The sequence below is a fragment of the Dipteris shenzhenensis genome, chromosome 9, assembly GCF_047967505.1.
Source record: "Dipteris shenzhenensis isolate YYH24624 ecotype China chromosome 9, Dip_SZ_1.0, whole genome shotgun sequence".
In the NCBI taxonomy this organism is placed as follows: domain Eukaryota; kingdom Viridiplantae; phylum Streptophyta; class Polypodiopsida; order Gleicheniales; family Dipteridaceae; genus Dipteris; species Dipteris shenzhenensis.
The window spans coordinates 8,156,979-8,184,196 of record NC_141604.1 but is presented as its reverse complement, the minus strand read 5'-3'; the positions used below and the strand labels follow the sequence as shown (position 1 = coordinate 8,184,196).

Below are 27,218 nucleotides of genomic sequence, written 5' to 3'. Positions count from 1 at the left end.
TTCCCAAACTTCTTTACTTAATGTGCATCACATAGATGTGCAGACTCATCAATAGACAATGAACCAACCAGATATAGAAGACACCAAAACTAATATATTTCCGTCCAAAGCTATGGACTCAATACAAAAGAGATAGATCCGGAGTCCCACCAATGGTGTGGTCCTCTGATCTTACCACAAGGTCCTTGTCCTATCTGCCGGCTATCTCTAGACTCGAGCCCGCGTGCTCCTTGTCGAGCTTCTGTAGACTTGGTCACCATGACTTGATCTCTACACCTTGCTGCCCTGGATGTCAGCCTAGGTGTGCAGCCCTAACTTAGCTTGTCTGCAGCTCTTCAGCCTCCTATACACCTCCTGGATGTAGGCCCTATAGGTGCTGATCTGCTGCTTCAGTGTGCTGAGGATCTGCTGCTGCAGATGATGTGGAATGAGGCCAAGAGCCTCTGCGTTTATAGGCCCCCAAGGGGCTGGCAAAAAGCCGACCAGTCAGGCTGCCTATGGCTGACCCAAACAGGCCAACCAGGCCCTGACCTGGTCTGCCTAAAAATGCCCCTTTGGGGCCCTCTGTTCTAGGGCCTTTGGCCCACACTTCAAGGCCGGGTCCAGCCCCTAGTTCTGCCCAATATCTGGCCTGGTTGGCTGGCTGCAACCAGCCCTAACTAGCCAGTTCTATGGCCGACACTCCTGCTGGTTCCCCCCGCCATTAATGCGCCATGTGCTGGCCTTGCTGCTGTAGACACCTGTTGCAGGTCTTTACCCTGCCATATACCTTGCCAAGGACCCTGTCATGCAAGCGCCTCTTCTTCTGGATCACCACACAATCATGCGCCTCATCAGATCCTTTCTGCCAGGGCAGATCCAAGACTTCCTGTCTCCGCCATCTCCCTTTCACAAAGGTGTCTTCTGACCATAGTTGCACGAAACGGCCGTTTCTTGCCAGGAAACGGAAACGGCGTTTCTTGAAGAAAATGCCGTTTCGTAATACCATTTTTTTTTTCCCTTCCGTTTTGTGGGTGTCGGTTTGTTTGTTGGGTGGCTTTGCGTAAAGGGGGGGGGGTTGTTTTGTTGGGGGTGGTTGGCTCTCTTTTGATTAAATTGTTTTTTGCCCTCTTTTGATTAAAATATTTTTCGCCGATTCGTCGCCTCATGTCGTCGTTTCCGCCACCTCCTGTGCTGCTGCTCTCCATCCTGCTGCTCCCTAGCCTCTCCATCTTTGATTCCTGGGCCTTGGCACCCGCGGCCTGCTCTCCTCTCCATCCCTCCATTCAGCAGGTTGCTCTCCACCCTACAGGCTGCAACCTGCTCTCCATCCTCTCCATCCTGCAGGCTGGCAGTTGCTCTCCATCCTCAGCCTGCTCTCCATCCCTCCACTACCTCTCGTCTCTTGCCTCTCCATCCTCCTTCTACCTCTCATCCTCCTCCTCCGACTCCTTCTACCTCTCCATCCTCTTTCACCTCCCCATCCTCCTTCTACCTCTCCATCCTTTCTCACCTCTGCATCCTCCCTTTCAAACTTTGGATTGTGATAACTTCAAACTTGTTAGAACTTGGAACTTGGAACTTAGAACTTAGTTCATGACACATGTTGATTGTTGAAGCATCATTCATGGATAATAGATGATACGAGATAGATCAATTATCATAGAAATTTAGAATCATAGAAGCATGCATGATGCTTCAAGTATAGATAATTGTATTATGTATGATTTGCATTCTATTGATAATTATATTACGTATAAAAAATAAAATTTTATACATAAATTGTATCATATTGCCGTTTCTTCCGTTTTCGTTTCAGCGGGAGCTGAAAACTCCGTTTCTTCTGTTTCTTCCGTTTTCGTTTCGGCTGGCAACTATGCTTCTGACGCAGCCATGCTGATGTCTCCTGGTTTTTCACTCTTTGTTGTCTGACTAGCACTCACATGGCAGCCAGGATGCTGCCCATGTGGCACTCCCTCAAACCCTAGGTTCACCCCCCCCATGCTCTCCTCATTTGGGGGTTTACAGATGGGGAGGTGACCTTTTCAACATGATGGAGTTAGCCTTATGAATGACTATCATGAGATTGAAACTTGTTGTGTTTTTAGAGGATGAATTTGGGCTTCGTGGATTCATGTAGATATATAAATGCTCTGCAACTTTGCTTTAGTTGTGAAACATCCTAATTGCCTCTTTGCAACAGGTATTGAATGCCTTGTATTAAAATCTTGAAAGTGGTAAATAAAAAGAAAAAACTACTAGGAGTACAATTTTTAAATCCTTTTTATCCCTTTGGGTTGGAGACTTGAAGACTTGAAGAGCTCACATAGTGTAATAAAAAATGTAAGGGAAGTTTTGCTTCATAAGTGTCCAACAAAGGATCACCTTTCTTTTTTTGTGCAGGTTTGCGATCAGAGAGAGTCAAAAGGCCAAAGTTGGGCATTAGTAGACCACGAAAGAAGGTTTTTCCCTCTTCTCCATGATCCTAATCATTTTGTGCAATATGGTTTGAGTTTGAGTCTGATTTTGTTTGGTTTTCTTGTGTGTACTGTGTTGAGTTAGCAAGCATGCTAAATTCACCAAAATGTTTATCTTTGCAACGAAAGGATTTTTTTCGAGCAGTGGAAAGTGCACATCTCAAGTTGATGCTTAGTATTTTAATGAAGAGAACAGAGAAAGTAAGGCGGGCAAGAAAAAAAAGAGGGAAGGAAACAAAGAATGATATCTGTCATTGAAAGAGCATGGTAAGCATGCAGACAAGAGGACGGGAGGAGACTCTGCAAGTGACAAGCATGCTGTATGTGTAAGCTTTGGGAATGCCACCACTTGTGGGAGATAGGGGGTTTTCTGATTCCTGGCTGAGGAGGCAACTTAGTAATTTCGTGTTGTGCACCCTCATGTATGGAATTCCAAAAGACTGTTGGAAGCAGCAGGCGTGCTGGTACAGGCTCTTATGCAGTGGATATCATTTCTTTCTACCATCGAATAACCAATCACCGAAAGAATTATCCATGTATTTGCTTTTCTATGTGATAGAATAGATATTCACGTCGGCTTAACACTAGGACTCTCAAGTATTCATTTTCCAAACTTGTTATGATTATTTATGAAAAGGAAAAAGTGTTACCCTAGAACGCAAATAACCAATTGAACATTTTTCCTTGTGAAAAATTTTAAACATTCTAGGCTAAGTGGGATCTTAGTCTAAATTTGTACGATTGGATATATTGTAGTCTTACAAAGGTATATACTGGGATCTTAGTCATCATGTTCGGTTTCATCCTTTTTACTTGTGTTCTATGGTTTGCAGACTATATTAACGGACATACCACTACCATACACGCATATTGAATGCAATGAGTTTGTCCACCGTGGGTAAGCTAGCTCCAGAATCTCTTTTTTGGTAATCCTTGTTGGAGATTTGGTAGTACCATTTTGTGATTCTATTAATGCTAAAATTTTTGGTATTGGATTTTTTTGTCTAAGCTGACATTCGGTGACTTTTTTAGTTTGAAATTAGGCATAAGCAGCTGGTGGAGGATGATATACCTGTATGTTCTTGCAAAGTTTTGAAAGGTGATCCTGAATCTGCTTGTGGAGATCGATGTTTAAATGTTCTCACCAGCAATGAATGCACACCAGGCTTCTGTCCTTGTGGAGAACTTTGTAAAAATCAGGTATGTATTGGTAATTCGTTTTTTATGTCATGAATATAAGGAATACATTCTCTTTTTGTCATGGTTTTCACCAAACTTTTTTGACATGAGGGTTACTTCTCTTTGACCTGAGATTTATTACATTGTATCCACTTACAATATGGGATTTTGTGATACTGTGATAATTTTTTCTATTTTTAGCAGCATCCTGCCCTTATGGCCACCTTTTCAAAGCTTTTTTCATGAGTTCGTTGGGACAGACTGAAAGGAAAAACTCGTCTTCACGAGCAGTTGTAACTTGGATGAAGAGAATGGGGAGTACCTTTTAACTAGCATTTAGTGGTTGTGGTGTGAGTGGGTGTGTGCATGGGAGAGCATATACTTGTACATTGGTCTACACCCACCTCTACACCCACCGTACGGTGCTGGTGACTTTGCTAGAGATGCAATAATATAGAATCCCTTGCATGTGTGATGTATGTGATTGGTCTCAGCTGGGTAGGTACTGTAAGCTCAAACGTTTTGCTTGTATAGGATTTGTCAGGGCAAATTTACCTTGATCATATGAGATTCTTCTTTTGTACCCAATCAAACATTAGATGCCTTATTCACTATCTCTCAAAATCAAGGCATACCATTCAGATAGCAAATGCGTTATTCCCTATGGCATGCCTATATTCCAGACTCTCGATGTGATGTGAAACTATCCTAAATGGATAGATGACAACTTTGGTTGTAAATGAATTCAGAAGACAAATGTTGATGTAAGGTTCCCTTTTTTGTTACCTACAAAATTGATATATATTTGTTCCCGAAGTTTCTGGGCATCCTTCAAAACTGTCATTCTATTTGAAATGTCTGCAGAGATTTCAACGGAGAAAGTATGTCAAAACGAAGCTGGTAAAGACTGATGAAAGAGGGTGGGGTCTCTTAGCAGATCAAGCTGTGAAGGTATACTCAGATTGCTGCTCCCACATGATTGTGTTTGACTGAATCTTTTTTTTGGGGAGTTGCTTGCTTGATTTCAAACCGTCGTGCTTTTTTTGAATGAAATGGTCATGTCATCAAATCTAATTATTATGATCGGCTTTGGCCACTCCAATCTTCTAGCTTATGTATTGCAACTCACAGTCAAGAAGCTCCTGCAATCTCAGCCCATAAAGATCAGCCTGAGATCTAAGGAAGATACTCATAGCTTGTGCCACAAAAAGAAAGAGGAAGGGGGCTAAAGGGCATCCTTGATGAACTGACCTGGTAATCTGAAACCTGTCACCCCTTACCCCTCCAATCAAAACCTGGCTGTTGGCCGATCTGTAAAGGGAGGCCACCCCTCTAATCCATGCATCTGAAAATCCATATCGTAGAAGAGTGCCCTCAAGAAAACCCCAATCTACTCTGTCATAGGCTTTCTCAAAGTCCAAGAGTAGAATTGCCAGCCTCTACCTGCTCTGCATAGCCCACTCAGTGGCTTCCCAAAAGGAAAAGATATTATCAAATATGCTCCTGCCATACACAAAGCCTATCTCAGTATCATGGATGAGGTCTGGAAGAAGGGGGCAATCGGATGTTGTTCGCCATGTCAAGGATTTTGTATAGAGTGCCCAAAAGAGTGATGAATCTCCAATGGGATACAGAATTCCTATTGCCACCTTTCGGGATAAGGTGTATGAGTCCCTCGGTCAGTGAGTCAGGCATCTCACCCGAGTCCCAAATGCCCTGCAGGGCTGAAGTAATATGATCACCTATCATATCCCAAAAGGCTGTAAAAAAAGATGGAGTAAGACCATCGGAACCAGGCACTTGTCCTTATGAAGGGCGGAGAGAGCAGTCCTAAACTGTTGGTAAAGCGTGCATCAACAAGTGAGCATATCATCTCTGGTGTGACCAACACAGGTAAACTCTGCCAAACTACATCTCTAGCCACATCTCTAGCCTGTGTGTCAGGATCTGCAAAAAGAAGGGAGGCATAAAAATCTGTCGCTAAGTGCATGACGGTATCCAAATGAGACTGCAAAACGTCGTCAGAGTCAATAAGCTGCGTGACACTCTCTCTACTATTTATTGACTCTCCCTCCCATCTGTATCCAAAAGGACTCCCGTGCATGAAAGGCATACTCTGCTCGTTGATCAAGCAATGTTTGCAAGTGAGCCCTTGCTGTAGCAAGGCGCTCCTGTATCCAAGCATCTGAAGGTCGTCTCTGCTCCTCCCTCTGCAAGGCTGCCAATTGCCGACGGATACCAATCTCCCGCCTGAGTACCTCACCTCGCTGAGCACTAGCGACAGAGTAATAAAAGTCGCTTATACTGGCAAGTGCTGTGGCCACATGTGAAGTATCGGCCACCCCCTTGCAAGTGAGAAACCCAGATCTCCAAGACTGCCGCTGTGAGAGTCTCATCTGTGTATAAGGCATCGGGGATCTTGATACTGTGATACCGTCCTCTCAGATGGGGCTCTGAGATAGACAAAACTACCGGAAAATGGTTGGAGATGGAAACACTAGGTGCAATGCAAACTGTCCCCCTCTCTATCAAGAGCCCAGTCATCCACATAGAATTTGTCAATCTGAGCATGGTTAGGCATCTGCACCCTACGGTTCGACCACGAAAACAAAAGTGATTGAGGCTGAATATGAAATGCATCATCTGACCAAACATCTCTACCACTGAACCTGAACAAGAAGGCATCCCAAGTTGCTCTCTTGAGGGAATGAATACCGCCTTCTCTGCCCCCTTGCTTATCGGATGGTGCCTCAACCATGTTGAAGTCACCTCCAATAATCCACGAATCTGCAATGTCAACCCACGAGAGCAACTCTTTCCAAAAAAGAACACGGTCCCCTCTGTTGTTCGGAGCGTAGAGGTTGAGAAAACCAACCTTACGTCCGTCAATCAAAAGTAAAATCCACTGAGCCCTGGAGGGGGTGATGATACCGTGTCCAATGACCAGAGGGAGAATAGAATCTGAAACTGATATGCATGTACCTCCTCTGGTTCCCAAGGCAGGAAGCCAAAAAGTCCGGCCTAAAAGTAGCTTACCTGACTTGGAGCAATCTCTAGCATCCAGTTTGTGTTCCTAAAGAAAAAGAATGTCTAAGGAACCTCCTGACACACTTGGATGGAGCTGATTCCTGATGAGCTGTCTGCGACGGCAATGAGGGATGCCGCCCCATCCCTGTATATTCCAACTGGCTATCCTCATGGGCGAGAGGAAGCGGGTTGGAATACCTTACCCGACCTGGTGGCGAAAAAAGAACCCTCCATCGGAGCTGACCTCCTGCCATACACCCGAGGTCCAAGGGGAGGAAAGTCCATAGGTGAGAGAGAGAGAAAGATCTCTCAATAGGGATGTCGATAACTGGCTCTCCGAAAGTGGAAGGTACAATATCATCATCTGGGAGGTCAGAGAGGTCCTCAAGAGCGAAAAAGGAGTTCCGCTGAGCCAGTCCTGGGGAGGGGGTCTGAAGGATTCCTACCGAAGCAAGGAGAGAATGTAAGACCCCCTTCCCTCTATCCACGGAAGGAGACACCTGTACTAGGTCATGATCAAGAAGTGATGCGGATGAGGTGCCAATAACCTGGGCTGCTGAGGGAGGTACAGCCTGATCCTAGGGTGGAGTGGAAGAAGGCTCCTGAACACTAGGCTCCAAGGCATTAGCCTCCCGAGGCTCCAAGGGGGTAGCCTCCGAAGCGGCGGAAGTATGATTTGAAGTAGAGGGCCTAACCCACCGTGGGCTAGAGGTGGTGCGGGGTGCAGGAGGGACTCGAGCAACCGTAGGAGGAGCCCGTGTTTGAGGCGGTGCCTGTGGAGCGGTAGGTCTTGCTCCTGCTCTCTGTTGTAAGCTAGTACGAGCTGGTTGCTTTCTGGGCCTCTTTTGCTTCTTTGGCCAATCTCTGGCGAAGTGCCCCGAGGATCTGCAAATCTTGCACTGGTCCTGTCGACCTGCAACCTCAAATCTCTGGCGGAAGAATGACCCATCGAGTCGCTGTAGCATGATGTGGTCATTTGAAATATTAGGGTCCTGGACAATGACCCTAACCCTGGGTACCCCATCCATCCTGATCGCCTCAACAGCCAAAGAGGGCTCGGTAGGAAGAGGGGGGATCTCTGCTACCACACCAAACCTCTCGCCAATAACTGAAAGAAGCCGGTGATAAACTGAGGGGAGACTAGGAAACCTGATGAAAACAGAAACTCCCTGGTTGTCCTCTTCAACTGGGTGAAAGCCCAGTTGAAAGGGAAACAAAAAGATCCTCCTGTAGCCTAGAAATAGAAACCCAGCTTGTAGCAAGTCTCTCGTAACGTCCAGGGAATCTAGGCACACCTGAAAAAAACCTCGCCCCAACAAACGAACATCCTTAAGGTGGGGGGCGAGCTCCCGGGGAAGCACCGCAAGCATCCAATCTCTAGCTTGTGATCTGGAGGGGTGTGAACCAAAGATGCGTGGGAAGAGAGTTGTGGAACACTCATGCTCCAAGTCCTTTGCAACTGCTGCAGCTCGTCTTTTGAAAATGTGACGGTTCTCGCGGCCGGTGTGTGCAGTAACGGATTGACTGAGTAGGTGCCCATTCGTCAATCAAGGTGTGGAAGGCCGACTCAAACACCCAAAAAAAAACTCCGTCCGCTTTCCTGATGCCCAGGAGACCCCCAAAAAAATAGTGGTACACCTGAAGGGAGAGGGTGAAGGAAGGAGGGAGAGAGGAGAGAGAACAAGCTAGAAGAAGAAGGGGGTAGGTTGAAGGAGCAGGGAGGTTGAAGAAGGGGGGAGCTGGAAGGGGGGAGAGGGAGGGCAGCAAGGGGGAGGGAGAGAAGGGAAGGGGACAGCAAGAGGAGAGGGGGAGGAGTGAAGAGGAGAGAGGGAGGGGAGGAGAGAAGGAGGGGGGGAGAGGAGGAGAGGGACGGGGTAGCAGACAAGCAGCGCGCGGGGGGGGGGCTGCAAGCAGCAGTGCGGGGGGGTGCGGGAGCAGCAGCGCCGGGGGGCAGCGCAGGCAGCAGTGGGGGGGGGGAGAGATAGCAGCGGGGGAGGGGCTACAGCAGCAGCGCGGGGGGGAAAGGGAGGGGAGGAGAGGGGAAGGGAAGGGGCAGCAGGTAGGGATGGAGGGGAGGGAGGAGGCAGCAAGGAGGGGAGTTGAAGGGAGGGCAGCAGGAGGAGCGGGGAGCAGCAGCAGGAGGAGGGAGGACAACAGTTTTAGTGTTCGTCATCTGAATATGAGGCAGCACCATATCCGCCGTCTTACCCACAATGATAGCCAAGGCTTCCGCATCCCGGATATGCCATGCTCTCACTAATACAGGGTTTGCTGGTGTTGTCACCGCCATCGAGATGATGTGGCTGGAGTAGTTATGGTATCACTCCATCCCTGTCTCACAATCCCCCACGACTCCCTCAACACTAAGTGGCTCCGAAACTTCATTTTCCACAACGGTTAGTTAGTCCCGCCGAGCTTGCCCATCGCACCAAAATTTGGGATCTGGCATCTATTGAACCGAAAGAGGTAAAGAGTTTAGAGCCACCCACCTGGGTACAATCCTTCAGACGACTGCCTAAACCTGAGCCTCCCGCCTGGGTGAATCCTTCAGACACTGAAGCTAATTCCTCCGAGCAATGAATCAAGGTTGTCCTTCAGCAAGGTCCTTGCCTTCAAGCTCCATTTTTCGAGAACTTCTGTCATGGCTCTGATACCATGTTAGAAAATGAAATCCCACCAGAGGGTATCCTACGGAGAAAGACTGATAGATAGCCTAGGAATTCGACACGGAAGTGTTTCACTATGGAATCAAGCTTCATCAACACGTGTGTACTTCAAAAACCATTCATTTGTATGCGTGCTAGCAAATAGATTGTGCCCTCAAAGAAAAATATAAAAGCAACACTTATATATTTCCGTCTGTCCACAAACTGGACAAGATACAATACCAAAAGGTTCTCCTATATGCGAGGCACCTCTAGATCTCTGAGCCTGCGTGCTCCACTGAGCACATGTTGACTCTCTGTCCAAAGGATCTCTTCCACCTTATGTCAGAATACCAGCCTAAGTGGGCAGCAGCTTGAGCTGAATCTGCTACCATTGTAGGCCTCCTTCACATCCTAGTATAGGCCCAAATTTGGTCCTCCTGCTGCTCCTTCATGCTCTTGGATTGCTGCTCCAAGTGATGATGAAATGAGGCGAATGGGCTTCCCTTTTATAGGGCTGTTTGCCCCTACCACAAAACCAACTGGGACAGGCCCTGTAGCCGACTCAGCCTTCCAGCCTTTAAATACCCCTCTAGGGCCTCATTTACAGGTCTTTTGCTGGCCCTGCCTAGCCACATGGCTGGCTGCCACTGCCCAGGCGGGCCTGCCCATAATCCTGCCTCATTCCCAAGCCCCTAGGGTCCCAATAACCTTGCTGAACTGGTTTCCGTGTGTACCCCTCCACGTTTGAACAGCATCTGGAACCAGATGTGCCCTCCATGGTAGTTCTCCTCTGCCACGTACTTCCACATTCTCTCTGCTGCCCATATGACAGCTCATGCACGGCCCATGTGGCAGCCCCATGCCTAGTACTACCCTATGGTCCACCCCCCCTATGGGGCTCACAAGTGGGGAGGTGACCAATCCTATTCCAACAATTGCAGGGATGCAGGTGATGAGATACTCTTCACGTGTGATGAAGGAGGTGGTGTAATGACACCGGGATTCAGCAACTGAGTTTTTTATATTACTGGTAAGATCTTGTAGTTGAAAATGGCTCAACCGCTGCTCTTAGAACAACAACACACAAGGTTGAAAAAGGAGGCTACAAATGGCCCGGAGGGCCAACAAGCCACCTAAAGATTTACGAAAGTTTGGCCTTGCCTAATGTTGTGAGTTGGCTGATGACACTGCTATTTTTATTAAGGCCTCTTCGCAGTCACTTGATTCTTTCCGGACAGCCTTGGATATCTTTTGCTCAGCTGCAGGGGCACACATTAATTGGCATAAATCCTTTGGCTTTTGGATCAGTGATGAGGACACTTCAGGCTCGGGAGTTGATATTGGCTTTTCCTGGATTCAGAGGGGTGTTCTTGTCAGGTATTTGGGATGCCAGGTAGGATTGGGCATCTCTCCAGCACAACAGTTTGCCCAAGTACTGGAGAGTAAAAGGAAAAAGCTCATTTTTTGGAGCTCAGCCAAACTCGACCTTGCATCTAGAGTTGTGGTAGTGAACCGGGTTCTTTTGGCCACCGCCTGATTTATGTTCTTGTTGGTGCCGGTCTAGGGATTGCATCACTCAGCTCATTAGACTAGTCATGAATTTTTTATGGAGTGGACTTGATGGCACGGCAGATGTTGCAGCGAGGGTGGCCTGGGAGACCATTATTCTCCCTACATGTGAAGGGGGCCTTAATATCATTGACTCGGACTTGCAGTGCAGGGCATTGCTTTGTAAGGTGGTGGTGAGGGGACTCATGCCTGGGCAGGAACCTTGGAAGGATTTCTTTTTTGGACGCTTTCAGGCTTGCACACCTACCTTGGGAGATGATTGGGTAGACAGCCCTTGCTGGATTTTTACTTCCGCCCCTCTCAGATCTCCTGCCTCTCCTCTCATGACTGCCATCCTGAAAGCTTGGGGGAGCTTCAGGAACACTCTTCGAAGGGTTCCGTTCTCTACCCTCGAAGAGATTGATAGGCAGCCGATCATTTGGAACGATAGTATACTTGATGAGCATGGCAGACCACTGGGCACTTCCCATTACATGCAGTGGTCTAGATGGGAGAGAGGCCCCGCCTACACAATAGGCACTTGGAAGGCATTTATCAGGCTACCTGAGGATTAGAGACTACACTCTGTGAGTCACCTCAGAGGGTTAGCACGCAGGATTCAGCAGATAGATGCAACCATCCCGGTGGAATGGATAGTTGAGATGCCTATTACTTCCACCACTTGGATGGGAGCTTTTTCGAGGACAGCAGTTCCTCTACAGGTGATCGCTCTCTTCGAGGTCTCGCGGAAGATGCACTGGTCTTTGACGTTGGGGATGGAGGTATACTCTCTAGATCCACGGATGATATTCTTCTAGAGGTTGTCTTTCAGCCTGTCAGGATTGCTGGTTTTGTGGACCATGGAGTGGGCTTGCAGTGGTACTTAGACCCCGACCCTGTGCTCTTGGCCTTGGGATCCTGGAGATTGTGGTTATATGGAGGTGCACCTATCAGGTGCTTGCAGTGGGACCTAGGAGAGTGGGAGTGGATATACTCTCTAGATCCACGGATGACATTCTTCTAGAGGTTGACTTTCAGCTTGTGAGGATTGCTGGTTTTGTGGACCATGGAGTGGGCTTGCAGTGGTACTTAGACCCCGACCCTCTGCTCTTGGCCCTGGGATCCTGGAGATTGTGGTTATATGGAGGTGCACCTATCAGGTGCTTGCAGTGGGACCTAGGAGAGTGGGAGTGGATAGATCATGGGCACCGAGAGAGGGGGATTCCCTTCTTTCGTTTCACGGTTGGTAATGCCAGGAGATTTCAGCTGAGCAGTAGGGGTTGGATTCCTTCCAGAGCCCCCCATTGGGACAGCTTCTTCATCATCACAGATTTGCGTATGAATTTTTGGAGGAGGCTTTGGAAATCTCTCAGAAATAGAAAGATCACTCTTTTCTTTTGGCTTTCTATTCATGGAGGGATTGCAGTGAACCTGTGGAGATCACGATTTGGGGCTGATCCCACTTGCCCTCGCTGTCATTTTGCAAAGGAGTCAGTGCGACATTGCCTTTGGGACTGCAGTCAGGCGAGGACTGTTTGGAAAGGGGTTGCTCGGATACTTAGCATTTTTCATACTTCCCCTTTCTTCATGACTTGGGGCTTGGTCGCATGGTTATCCCTTACTGGGCCAAAGGTGTTTTATGAGGGTGAGCCTTCTTCTTGGGCACTCTCGGTCCGCCAGCAGGTGATAGAGCCCTGCTCTCTTCAGGATGTACCACTTACTTCATTTAGAGCTTCTCATGCTTTAGTGGACATTGCTTGGGAGATTTTGGCCAGCATTTCCTCTTGGCAGATTTGGAGAGCCAGATGAGGCCTTGGATGACACCCAGATACACCCATCACAGGTGTTCACGGGTATTTGGACTAACATGGTTCACACTTTGATAGCCATATGGGCTAGCATGCAGGGCCCTTCACGGGTAGCCTCTTCTAGGAGCACTATATTTCTTCGAGTTTGGAGGGGTTCTCCCTTTTTCTCGAAGGTTTCTACTGGATTGAGATGGCACTATCGGCCCCAATCCTTTCTTTTTGGCTCTTGAGCTTTTCATGCATTGCATGGTGTATCCCGTATGGAGCTTGCTCTAACGGTTTTCTTTAATACTTAATAGAAGTCTCTTTTTGCAAAAAAAAAGAAAAGATGGCGAACACTTCTTTCAAGGTCTGGACGACATTGAGGGATATGTATGAGCTCAACAATGAGGTGAGAACCTTGGACCTCGAGACAGAGCCGTACGGCATGAGGATGGATGAAGGGGCATCAATATAGGACCACATCACCAAGATGAAGGTGTTGGGAGATCAACTAGCGGCTATTGGTCTAAGGACGAGAGCTCGACTAAGATGGCAAGGTTGTTGTTGGAAATGCTCCCTCGGAGCTATAGTAGTTTTGTGACTACGATGAACGCAGGGTATAGGGCGGCGCCGGTGTCTTTCGAGGAGCTGTTGCATCAAGAACCTCGGGAAAAGAAGTACGATGGCATAGATAAGGATGACAAGGCCCTAATAGCTCAGGACAGGAGCAAAGGCTAGGGCAAGGGTAAGGCTGGCAAAGGCAAGCCCAAATCTGACGACGGAGAGGACTCTTAAGATGAAGACAATAAAAAAAGACAAAGAAAGGAAGGAAGTACTTCTATTGCGATGAGTCAGGGCATTTTGTGAAAGATTGCAAAAAGAAGAAGGCTGATTAAAAGAAGGGTGCCAGCTCAGAGTCAGAGGAGTCAGCTCAGCCGGTGATAAGAGAACTTTTTTTGGTGGCAAAACTCCGAGTGCTGCTGAGATTGGATATGTGGACTTTGATGATACTGTAAGAATGTTAGACATTTAAGATTGGTCAGAAAAGGAGTCAGGATCCTTTGTGAAGGTGACGGACAATGATGAGTGCTTGGAGTCATTTGGGTGCTTCACTGGTGTTACTGAAGCAGAGGGGAATTCCTGGACATGACTTGAGGATGCCAAGTAAGATGGTGGTTGTGACTTTGAGGGGACATTAATACAGAACCACAATTGGAGCTTGATGGTCCAAGTAATCTGGATTTGTGATTGGGATATGATGTCTCGGGTAAATTGTTTGGTTGTAGACCTAGCCGGACGGAGGATGGGTTGAAACAGACCTTGAGAGCTTGGTGCTTGGAGGGCTTTAGGCTGTTCACCCATCATGAAGGAGACAGTTGGAGGATGCTAGTACTTGGAGAGCTCAAGTTCAGAGGCGTGTTCGTGGGTGCTATTAGGTGTTGCCAAAGATGGACCTGTGTATCAAAATGGTGTGTGAAAGCAGAATTGGATGTGGCGGAGTAGGAGCCATTGTTGAAGAGCCAGGAGAAAACTATGACGATGCCAAAGTGTTCTAGAGGGCTCGATACGAGAGCTACTGGAGCATCTTTATCGACAGATTGGGATCGGGCCAATGTAGGTCGGTAAGAGGGGGTGTTGGAGGAATAGGATTGGTTAGCCCCTGGCTTGTGAGCCCCCAAATGAGGAGTGCATCGTTGGGGAGGGGGACCGTAAGGTAGTAATAGGCATGGGGTTGCCACGTGGGCAGTACATGATGTCATGACAAGAGAAATCACTAATCCGTGATTAGTAGACATTAAAACATCATTATATATTATACGCCAATGGTGTAACATGTATATGTATTTATGATGGACACCGATCGATTTGTTATGGCGGTGGATCATCTCAGTAGATAGGACTCGTCGAGGTGGAGCCATTGCTTTAGACGGCATCGAATTTGGACATGTGACACTTATTCTATTAATAAAAATGTGCACCACGTGTCTAGTTCCTAGGGGCAATAGGAAGGGAAGATGGCATTAAGGTGCATTGAATGGTAGATGCATGGGTCATAGGCTAAGGGTAGGTGTAAATGGGAAGATGGAACTTAAGTGATCTCAAGGGACATTAATGACAGGGTGTTTCACATAGCATTCTCTCTATTCACATTGTGAATCTCACGTAGCATTCTCTCTATTCACATTTCATTCATCCACCATCTCTCTCCCTCCTTGCATGTAGGTCAAAATAGAAACAAGTATTCTCACGATGGCGCTCTTCCCCATTGGAGGGCCACTTGGCATTCAAATTTTGCATGCATTGCACACGTTTGCATTCTCGAGAAGTCCGCTTCTTCACATTGGTATTAAAGCAACGACAATCCACTACCAAGATAGGAAGAGAAGGAGAAGAAGTGAGCACGAGGGAGGGTGCAAGCGTGCACGGGAGGGAGCTGTACGAGAAGGTGGCGCGTAGGGAAGACCGCACGGAAGGCACAGTGGAAGAGTGGAGGACAAAGGCCACGCGTGCGGAGAGCAAGACGGAGGCAAGGCGCGTGGCAGCCCCGTTCGGAGAAGGACGCGGAAGGCTTGCAGGTAGATCTGTACGTGAAACTATGTCTTGGCCGAGATTCGACGAAGCCTGACGAAAGGAAGGATGGCTGTAAAGGCCGAGTCTGAGGAAGGCTCTCTCCGGCCCTGGAAACCCTGAAATTTGGAGCCCCTAAGGTAAGGGCTTTCTCTGATTTTTTTGGTCTTTGGATAGGGAAGGGGATGTCCCAACAGGGTGACCCCCCCCCCCCCTCCCGCCCCGCGCCCCCCGGTGCGAATAGACCCTTAAAACCCTAAAATTGTGAGGAAAAGAGCCCCCCCTGTTCTCCCAAACGGAAAGTTGGATCAGAACAAGGTTTCAAGGGGGTGATCCACCCACTAAGTACCCCCTACAACGGTATCTACAGCTCCAATCCACTCTAAACAAGTAGCCCAAATGGAGTGTATACTGCAGTTTACAGCATAAAAACAAGAAATAAATAAGGAAGAAGAGGTCATTTTAAATAGTTTTTCGACACAAGTAAAGCAGGAGTCGGATAAGTACTACCAACTCTACAACACTTGACTCTTGCTGTAAAATAAACCCCTTTTCTGAAATTACAGCAAGTGATTTTCTCTCTTGAATTATTAAAAGGAAAGAAGGAGAAGGTATATTTAATAATGAAGTTGTCCTTTTCCTCCACTACCAGAAGGAGATAGGGAGAGAACACCATCACCTCCTCCTGAAGAGGATAATGTAGATGAGAGCTACATGTATATTGAGTATGATAACCCACGTATAGAATTACTTTCATCGCTCCTTCAAGAATCTCTTGATAGGGAGTTTTCCTTTAGAAATGAAGGGAGAAACGAGTTCCATCCAAGAGCAAGAAGGTGCTGAGTTTACGCCTTTAACTCAAAATCCCGTACACATGGATTATAATCCAAGTGCAAGAGGGAGAGAGGAGTCTCCCATTGATAAGCTGGTTTCTCAGCTTAGCCATATGATTGAACAGTCCATTACGACAAAATTTGGGACTAAGAGAGTGCTGAATTTTGGGGATGAAGATTTAGGTACCCCTTCGAAGAGAGCCAAATTTCAACCTCGAGAGAGAATAGAGTTTCCAAAGTATGATGGAGCAAGAGAAGCGGATAAAATCCTTAATTGGATTCGCCATTTTGAGCTATATTTTGCCCATCAAGATAAGACCGATCACGAGAAGCTTGCTCTTGCCACTCTGCATCTACAAAAGGATGCTTTGATGTGGTGGTTCTTATTACAAACAGGGAAAGAGCCTATTCTTCAATGGCCTAAATCTGTAGAGCAGCTTAAGGCCACTGTCATGCCTCCGAGGCATGAAGAAGAATTGACCTTCCGCTAGGAAAGATTCAGGCAATTTGATAATGAGAGTAATGCTGAATTTACAGCTAGGTTCTAGAAACTCTCTTTAGAGTTACCTGAGAAGAGCGAGGATGATAGAAGGAAGAAGTATTTAGCAGCCCTAACCCCGAAAGTGAGGTATGAGATTGAAATGTTCAACCCAACCACCTTGAAAGACCTCACTAAATTGGCTGAGATTGTTGAGAGGAAATTGAATCCTCGGAAACCTTTCAACAAAGGAAAAGAGAAAGCTGTTGTACAAAATGTTAACAACCAATCACGTCCTGGATGGATACCATTTCCTTCCATGAGTGACGATGAGAAGAAAAAGGTAATTAAGGAGGGTAAATGTTCCAGATGTAAGAAACATAAGCTAGAGCATCCATGGCATAAATGTCCTACTGTATTAGCCAAAATTGCCAAAACCAATTCTGTAAAAAGGAAAGGCAAAGGATCCAAGGAAAAGGGTGAGGCTTCTACCTCCTCATCCCAAGACTCTACGGTGAATATAGAACCAAGAGTAAATGCTATCCATTTAGCCAGCACTGGTGTATGGATGTGTGAACTGAATAGCCAGATGTAAGAAACATAAGCTAGAGCATCCATGGCATAAATGTCCTACAGTATTAGCCAAAATTGCCAAAACCAATTCTGTAAAAAGGAAAGGCAAAGGATCCAAGGAAAAGGGTGAGGCTTCTACCTCCTCATCCCAAGACTCTACGGTGAATATAGAACCAAGAGTAAATGCTATCCATTTAGCCAGCACTGGTGTATGGATGTGTGAACTGAATAGAGAGTAGGCATATTCATTGTAGAGTATGGACATAGAATAAATGATTTTCTCCTCCATGTAGAGCGTCTTATATGATGAATAGAGCTGAAATAGAAGAGTTGAGAAAAAAAGTGAAGAGATTGAAGGTCTATTGTTTCTATAGACTCAGTAGTTCTCCATCATTAAATCAACTAGGGCCAAGGTCTACCTAGTTCAATAGCATTTAGGTGAGAGAACATCTTTTTAATACTGACCTGTTTGTTGAGAATATGTTTCAGCTGATTGAGCAGGTTATTATGAAGAGATTTCAGCACCTTAGTATTCAGAAGAGGATTCTGAGCATAAAGAGGTATTGAAGAGGCACTGCAGTGGTGGTACTTTTGCATTTTGGATATTCAGCATCAGGGGGAACCATAACTTGAAGATGAGGTTTAAGTTCTGATTCAGAAGAGATCGTGTACTACCAAGAGAAGACTATTTGTAGATTATGAAGAGGAGATGCAAATGTAGAAGTATAAGAGAAGCGTACGCAAAAGAAAGAGACAAGAGAGGATCCAGAAGAGGACTTCTGTCCATCCAAGCAAAAGGGAGTGTCATGACGAGAAATCACTAATTTGTGATTAGTAGACATTAAAACATTATTATATATTATACGCCAATGGTGTAATATGTATATGTATTTATGATGAACACCGACCGATTTGTTATGGCGGTGGATCATCTCAATAGATAGGACTCATTTAGCTAGAGCCACTGCGTCAGATGGCATCGAATTTGGACATGTGACACTTATTCTATTAATAAAAATGTTCACACACGTGTCTAGGTCCTAGGGGCAAATGGTAGATGCATGGGTCATAGGCTAAGGGTAGGTATAAATGGGAAGATGGAACTTGAGTGATCTCAAGGGACATTAATGACAGGGTGTCTCCCTTTTATTGTAAATCTCACGTAGCATTCTCTCTATTCACATTGCATTCATCCGCCATCTCTCTCCCTCCTTGCATGTAGGTTGAAATAGAAACAAGTACTCTCACAAGGGCGCTCTTCTCCATTGGAGGGCCAATTGGCATTCAAGTTCTGCATGCATTGCACACATTTGCATTCTTGAGAAGTTTGGTTCTTCACACATGAGCTTTCATGTCAGCAGCAGAGAGAATGTTGAAGTACTTGGCAGAGGAGAACCATCATGGAGGGCTTCTAGTTCCAGATAATGTCCATACATGGAGGGGACATAAATACACAGGGAACCAGTCCAACAAGGTTATTGGGACCCTAGGGGCTTGGTAATGAGGCAGGATTATGGGTAGGCCTACCTGGGCTAGCGGCAATCAACCATGTGGCTAGGTAGGGCCAACAAAAGGCCAGCAAATGAGCCTCCAAAGGGGTATTTAAAGGCTGGAAGGCTGAGTCAAGTCGGCTACAGGCCCTGTCCCAATCGGTTTTGTGGTAGGGGCAGACACCCTATAAAAGGAAGGCCCCTTGGCCTCATTTCATCATCACTTGGAGTAGTAAGGAGCAGCAGGAGGACCATCCTTGGGCCTATACACAGTAGGTGAAGGAGACCTATAAGGGCTGCAGACTTAGCTCAAGGTGCTGCCCACCTAGGCTAGTATCCAGACAATAAGGTGGAAGAGATCCTTTGGACATAGAGTCTACATATGCTTAGTGGTGCATGCGGGCTCAGAGATCTAGAGGCGCCAGGCATATAGTAGGAGAACCTTTTTGTATTGTTTCTTGTCCAGTTTGTGGACGGACGGAAATATATAAGTGTTGCTTTTATATTTGTCTCTGAGCACAGTCTATTTGCTAACTAACTAGGTCCGCTGACCAGTGAGTGGAAAAATAGAACTCTCATGGAGATGGATAGATGCATGCTCACTAGCAAGAAGTTACCTCATAGATTTTGGCTCGAAGGCCTGATGTGTGCCAATTATGTTTTGAATCGGGCTCCCACAAAGGCTTTGAAGACAATCACTCCCTATGAGGCTTGGCATGGGAGAAAGCCTTCAGTGGGTCACTCTCGTGTTTTTGGATGTGTTGCATATGTCCATGTGCCTGTGGAGTTTTGACATAAGTTGTCAGATAAGGCACTAAAGTGTATCTTTGTTGGGTATAGTGCACAAAGCAAAGGCTATCGTCTCTACAATCCTGCCACACGCAAGATTTTTGTAAGTAGAGATGTCATTTTTTCAGAGAATTCAGCTCATACACATGCTGAATTCACTATTCCAGCTTCTTTAAATGATGTTTTTGAGGGGTTGCTACCTATTGCTTTTGGTTACCCAACTGAGGCTCATGCTGAAAATCAGAATTTACAGCAACCTACACCTGCTCCACATGTTGATTTTGTTCCTTCCCAGGCAGTGGATGATGTTGTCAGGCAAGAGATTCAAGAGTTCCGAATTGGTTGCTGCAGACTCTCAGGGAGAGTAGACTTGAGGCACCTTTGCTTGGCAGGACTCGTAGTGCAGTAAGGCGTGCAGGGGGGGCTCTTTCTGTTGAGTCAGCTTATGTAGGTACTCTTCTTGATGAAGAAGAACCTGAAACTTTTGAAGAAGCCAAGGATAATGTGCACTGGATGAATGCCGTGCACAATGAATTGCAGTCCATTGATAAAAATCAGACTTGGGATGTTGTGGATTTACCACCAGAAAAACATGCCATTGGTACCAAATGGGTTTTCAAAGTTAAAAGGAAGCCAAATGGGTCTATTCACAGGTACAAGGCACGGCTGGTTGCCAAATGCTATGCTAAAAAAAAGGGCATAGATTACGTGGAGACTTTTGCTCCTACATCCCGAATGACCACCATCAGATTAGTTATTGCCATGGCTGCAAATTTTGTTTGAAATGTCGCATCTTCCGTTACTTGCAAGGCACAAAGTCTTATGGCTTGATGTTCCCCAAGGGGGTGACTTGCAGATGCATGCTTATAGTGACTCAGATTGGGCTGGAGACTATGACACTAGGCAGTCCACAAGTGGTAATTGTTTCTTTTTGGGCAAAGCTTGCATTTCTTGGCTGAGCAAGAAACAATCTACTGCGGCTACTTCCTCATGTGAAGCTGAGTATAGGGCAGCTTTCACAGCGACAGTTGAATGTGTTTGGCTGCGTTGTTTGTTTGCTGATCTTCATCTCTTATTGGAGGGGGTCCTCCTCCAATTCTCACGGATAGTCAGAGTGCTATAGCAGTGGCAAATAATCCTGTGTTTCATGCTCGCACGAAGCACATTGAGGTTCATTATCATTATGTCAGAGAGAAGTTGCATGTAGGGGAGATCTGTATGATCTATGTGTCAACACTTGACAATGTTGCAGACATCTTCACCAAAGCACTTCCACATGAGAAGTTTGCGACATCGTAGTGCCTTGAACTAATCTCCTTTTGGCGATTGATCACTTTCTTGTACATCATCACATTGGCACTGTAGGGGAGTGTTAGAATTATTGGCATTTTCTAGGCAATGATCAATGTAATCCATAAGTGGTTTTTTCCCTTAACCACAATGAGTGGGTTAGTGTGGTTTTGTCACTTAGACAAAACCCCCTCCTCACTTGTAGTTCTCTATCTTATCTATTCGAGTTCAACGCTTTGCTCTCTGCTCTTTTGCTTGCTTCTTGCTCCCCCTTTCAACAAGTGTTCTTTTTGGAGTGCGAGTTTTTGAGTTCTATCTGAACTAGTAAGGTGGCTGCTCTATGATTTTCCCTTGAATTGTACGAGTTATGTTGCAACTTTGATATCACATGCCAGTGGCATAAATCTTTAGACTTTAGCACTATAAATGCCCGCAGAATATATGCAATAAATTGCAAGCAGAAGGGTTTCTATCTGTGGTATTGCTGCTAGACGATCTACCTGGTTTCCTGAATCTAGGAAGTCAGCATTAGAACTGCCTGCAGAATGGATGCAAAACATTTTAAAATATTTTTTGTTAATCACTTTTGTAGTTGCAATTCACCTATCCACACAATCCGCAGTTTCTTGTATAGATTCAATTTCTGGGTTACTTCTTTTTATAAAAGTGTTTCTTCCTTTGAGCCAGATGGGAGAATTCATCATAGAATACTGTGGTGAAGTGATTTCTTGTGAAGAAGCGAGGATACGTTCACAGGCTTATGAGGCTGATGGTAAGTAAAGGTTATCGTTTTACAAAACAAGAAAGGCTATATTTTTGTATTCTTTTTGCTATAAACGGTGATGATTAAGTAGCCAAACCATGCTGCGTATATGTATTCGAGTTGGTGATGATACTCGTTGAATTTATCTCTCTCCCTCTCTCCCTCTCTCCCCACAAACCGACCCCCCCACCTTTCCCCCTATGTGTGTGTGTGTGCACACGCACTACACTTGAATATAACCAAAAGATGGATTTGGACAGGGCTGCAAGATGCTTACATCATTTCATTAAGTGGATCAGAGTCCATTGATGCAACTAAGAAGGGGAGTTTGGCTCGGTTTATCAATCACTCCTGGTCAGCGTAATATAGAGTATACTATGTTTTTGATACCATTGTGGGAAAGAACAGTCTTAAGGTGGATGTGGCTTAATATTGTGTCATTATGGATGCCTTATATTTGCCTTTATGCTTACCTTTGCATTTTAGAGCTTGCTATTTATGCAAAAGTTATACATTGTGATTGTGCAGTGATCCAAACTGTGAAACTCGGAAATGGACAGTACTTGGAGAAGTAAGAGTAGGAATTTTTGCAAAGAAGGACATTGAGGAAGGGATGGAACTAACATACAATTACAATTTTGAATGGTATGGTGGTGCAAAGGTTCGGTGCCTTTGTGGAGCTGCACCTTGTGTAGGCTTTTTGGGAGCCAAGTCCAGAGGTTTTCAGGTGGTCCCTTTTGATATGATTTTCATAACTTGTATATGTATGTGGTGTTTCATTTGTTTTCTTATATATACGTTTGTGCTTGGGTACTGACGAGAACATAAGCGTAGCTTTGTTTACTAAGTTATTCTTTTATTTTTTTCTCATTTACGCACAACTTGGTCTAAAGTTGCTTATAAATTCCCTTCTTTCCTTATTTTAATTTGTAAGATTCGATATATTCTAGTATATATTCATAACTTGTATATGTGTATTTTGTGTATGATGTAAGGGATAAGAATGTGAAAGAGAACTTTTTGGATGTGTACTTGCCTAGCAAGAAGCGATGATAGCACGCACGACAAGATCATGTGCGTGAAATGTTCTGTTTTTTAGGGTTATGTTCCATAAGCATTAAATAATGGAAATAGACATTACATATTCACAAGTCTCTTCACTAAGGGTGATCTGAGAGATAGCGTGACACGAAACAATGTCTTGAGTCACACATCTAACATCTTATTTTGATCATTGAAATCAGTCTTGTAAGAGAGGCTTAACAAAAATTTGAAGCTGGCATCACCTTTTGTTCTTCTCAAGTAAGTGTTAACATGTAAGTGGATGCTTCGGCATCAAAATGAGCAAGCTGGATGCCAAGGTAATAGTGCAACTGACTCATATCTGACGTGGCAAAAGATTTCTGCTAATCAGCCTTCAAGGCTGCAATTGCTGAGTAGATGGCCCACTGATAAGCATGTCATCTACATAAAGAATCAGAATGAGCAAATCTGCTCCACACTTCCAGACATAAAGTGTTGTTTCCGTAGGGCTCTTTTGAAAACCAAGGTGTATCAAATGTGCATGAATCTTGGCATACCACCCCGGGGATGCCTGCTTCAATGCCTCGCACAGCCTGCATACCTTATTTTCAGATCCCTTACTTCAAAGCCAGGAGGTTGGCTGTAATATACTTCCTCAAGCAAGTCATCATGAAGAAAGGCAGTCTTTATGTCTAGTTGATGTACTTTCCAATGCCTACCATGAGCTGCAATAGCAATGACAAAACGGATACTAGTGATGTGTGAAGTGGAGGCAAATGTTTCTTCAAAGTCAATGTCATGTTGCTGAGCATAGCCCTTGGTAACAAGCTGAGCTTTGTACTGGTCTATGCTGCCATCAGCTTTCTGCTTCAATTTGGAAGGGGAGTTTGAAATCTGAGTTTTGTCTAGATTTTACATTGTAAAGTTTTCTTTTTCTAGTGATCTAGTGCATGCAACTAATGTGGGATGGAGGTTGTGATTATGCAGGCATCTTCCTTGCAAGTTGGGGTGCCCACGGAGTTCAGCTCCCACTAGTTCTCAGCTTTTGAGTCATTCTTTGTGTATAGCTCAGTTTGAGCACTCTTGCTCTGCAATTGTAAATATGTCCTTGTCTATACCCTGATCAAGAGTTTGAGTCCAAGTTTGTAAGGTACCGATGGCACACTTTCCAAGAGGCAGGTCACACAACTCCCATGTGTCATTTCGGTTAATGGAAACCAACTCTGACTCTGCATAAAAGGATGCTCAAGTATGTGTGGGTGTGTGGATTTGTATGTGTGTGAGCATATTTTTATACTATGGTCCACACCCACTGTTAGGCGCTGATGACATCAGTGGGGATGTCATAGTAGCTAGTCCCTGCTATGCGTGATGAAGTTTATGGTTTTCAATCTTATGAGTGACTATCGTGAGATTGAAATTGCACTATGTTGTGTTTTTAGAGGATGCGTTTGGGAATATTCTTGGATTCATCTAGGTATATGCTTTTGCTGTATTAGCGGATATGCAAATTTCACCTTGTGAAGTTTTCGTCCAAGTTGCGGCATGTTGGTATTGTGATAATTATTTCTATATAAAATTGTGCGTTGCCCTATCAGCTAGATTTAGATGCTCGTTTGGGAGAGACTAAAATGAAATCGTTTAGACTTCACAAGCAATTGAAGAGATTTTGGGCTACTTTTTGATTAGCCTTCTCCTTTAGTGCTAGCCTTCGTCATGGCTGAGTTTGCCCTTCACCTCCGGAGTGCCGACAAAAACTCAGTACGAAGACTTTGTATAAAAGGATGCTCAAGTATGTGTGGGTGTGTGGATTTGTATGTGTGAGAGCATATTTTTATACTATGGCCTACACCCACTGTTGGGCGCTGATGACGTCAGTGGGGATGTCATAGTAGCTAGTCCTTGCTATGCATGATGGAGTTTATGGTTTTCAATCTTATGAGTGACTATCGTGAGATTGAAACTGCACTATGTTGTGTTTTTAGAGGATGAGTTTCCTTGTGGCATAAAGGTTCCTCCATTACAGGCTGTGGCAATGAATGCAACATCTAAAAAATGTCCATGCGTCTGACGCTGTGCACCTATGGTACGGGCCCCCAAAGGTTCAGCTTGCTTGCTGTCCTTAAGTGCATCCAACAGCGATCTGGAGACCGTTTTGTGCTATCTAATGACAGTCCTTTCCTCGGTAATTGCTTGCAGTCCTTAAGTGTATCCAACAATGATCAGGAGACTGTTTTGTGCTATCTAATGACAGTCCTTTCCTCTATAACGGCTTGCTCAATAGCATTGTCATCTTGCGGAGTCAAATCAAGCTGAGCATGTGCTGACTGAATCTGAGAAATGCTAGCAGTGGGGGAGGTAAACTCTCCAATGGCTGATCTGAATTTATACGAGACTTAAAAAGGGGCATCAGTGTGTCAAAGACATTTGAGGCATTAATAGGAGGCTGTTTTGTACAGTCCAGCCAAGGCAAAGCTGCTTGCTCAGCAAAAACACCATCTCTGCTAACAATAATCTTTCCAGTGCGAGGCTAATATAATTTGTAGCCTTTACTTTGTCACCCTTAGCCATTAAAAATACACTTCACTGCCTTATCCTCCAACTTGTATGGCAATTGAGATGGGACATGTGCATATGCCAAACAACCAAAGACCCTCATATTTGAAATCACTTAATTAGGGCTTGTCCATGCCTCATAGTCCAACCAAAGTTTGTTGGGCAAAGACTTACCCTATAGCTGTCACCATTTGGTGTTTCTCTCAAGGAATAAAGAAGAATCTATATAGGAAGAAAAGTTCATAAGAAGAATTTCTTGATTAAGTATCATAGGGTTCTTTTTAGAGGTTCTTTTATTCATACGATGAGTTGATTATCCTTCCAAATTAAAAACTCTTAATTCAAAATCCTTATATGCAGCAATGTCATAATGTGGTTTCAAATGTTTTCATTGCTTCCCTATTGAGCATATAGATGGCCATTTTAATAGTGCCAATGATTTTTACAAGGCTGCTCGACCTCATGAATTGTTTTGGATGAGAACTTTATACACTTTCTTCCTTGGAGAACTCATATCAAGCCCTCTAATATTCCTCTTTACCAACATAGTCATATACCTACCCTTGTATGGGAACCTAAAGTTATGTTATGGGATTGTCCTAGCTCTCTATGCAAACCTGGTCCATGCCTCAGACTTTGATCTTACCCCACATCCCGATCTACCTCACGCTTCCCAGTGTACAAAAGATGCCCCAGAACCCATGGTTCGATGATGAGTGCCGAGAGATGAGATCCTATGTCATACGGGAGCAAGCCCTTGGATGTCTTATGAGGACTCAAACGTAGCAGATGCTATGCCGAGTGACTCGTTGGAAGAGACGAGCTTTTCTCTAGATTTGATGATACAGATCCTACTGAATGTAGATGACATAGTTCTCATCTCCTACTCTGCAACAGGTTTACAATGACATCTTGAGGCTCTAGAGGTATTTTGCAGAGAGAGATACCTGACAGTTAACCTTGATAAGACCAAGGTTATGCTTTTCAACACCTCACGAGCAGTACTTCGGCAGCACAACTTCGCGCATCAAGGGGAGCCAGTGGAGATAGTACAGACATATACATATCTCGGAGCTGTTTTTGCAGGGCTATGTTCACGATGACATGTGTAGCTAGGGCACGACTCACATGAGGACATGGAGCCTTAGCTAGGCTGGAGAGACAGTGCTTCCAGTCACATTTCCAAGATAGCCTGATGAAGGGGTGGCTTTTTGATACACTAGTGAGACCGATAGCCATGTACGAAGCACCCTTTTGGGGATGTGACTTACTGGCAGCTGAGTGGCGGAGATTTGAGAGACTACAGGTTGTCATGGGTCCAGGATGATCAGGAGTAAGCCATCGATTCCTCACCAGATCATACAAGCTGAGTTCACAATGACACCATTGCAGATTGATGCCATCTTCCAGACAATGATATATCTACATAGGGTGTGGGCCGTATCTCGATGGAGATTCATGGCGGAGAAGGTGTCCAGATTGCAGGTTATGCCCTCTTATTGCTTATTTACGCAGATGATGTGGTCTTTTTTGCAAAGAAAGAGATGCAAACACATTTGGATACACTGGGAAAATTCTGCAAACACTCAGGAATGGAAGTCAACATATAAAAGAAAAAAGTGATGTTGATTGGGACTCGGAATAAAAAGGTTGATTTCACTTTTGAGGGGGAGTCTCTGGAAAGTGTCACTACATACAAATATTTGGGGCTGGAATTTGCAGACACTTACAAGTGGAATGCATGTGTGGAAAGAAGAATCATGGGAGGTTTGAAAGCTTTATATAGCTTCCAAAACAAGTGCAGAAAGGCACACTTATGGAACTGGGAAATGAGAAAGTTTTTGTATACCATGCTCGTACAAACAGTGGTCCTTTACGGTTGGGCTCTCTAGGGCCTACTGGAACCAAATAGAGACTTTGCATAAACGATTTCTCATAGGGGAGTTAGGGGTGAAGGCACAAACACCGTACTCCATCTTGTTGGCTGAGATAGGTCTGATACCTCTTGAAGGAGAGGCATTGTGCCAATTCATGGCATACCTCAACAAAGTTGGAAAGATGGACGCCAATAGGATATCACACAAAGCAATGGAAGCTACGCGAATCGCTACAAAGAGGGGCTGAAATGGATGGAATTATGGGGTATAACCGCTGCTGATATTCCCGAAGATGCATGTGAAATCAAGGAGTTAGTGACACAGAGAATG

The 27,218-nt window shown here is 45.2% G+C and overlaps 1 protein-coding gene across 1 annotated transcript in view; it reads left to right on the top strand.

Moving 5' to 3' along the window:
- ASHH1 (SET domain group 26) overlaps nucleotides 1-27,218 on the top strand; it is a 48,520-nt gene that overhangs the window by 9,536 nt on the left and 11,766 nt on the right. The window contains exons 2-8 of the mRNA XM_087379385.1: nucleotides 2,383-2,441; nucleotides 3,290-3,354; nucleotides 3,500-3,656; nucleotides 4,500-4,586; nucleotides 21,357-21,441; nucleotides 21,693-21,786; nucleotides 21,961-22,159. Of these exons, the coding sequence (XP_087235511.1) occupies nucleotides 2,383-2,441; nucleotides 3,290-3,354; nucleotides 3,500-3,656; nucleotides 4,500-4,586; nucleotides 21,357-21,441; nucleotides 21,693-21,786; nucleotides 21,961-22,159 (746 nt within the window). The remainder of the gene's footprint in view (nucleotides 1-2,382; nucleotides 2,442-3,289; nucleotides 3,355-3,499; nucleotides 3,657-4,499; nucleotides 4,587-21,356; nucleotides 21,442-21,692; nucleotides 21,787-21,960; nucleotides 22,160-27,218) is intronic.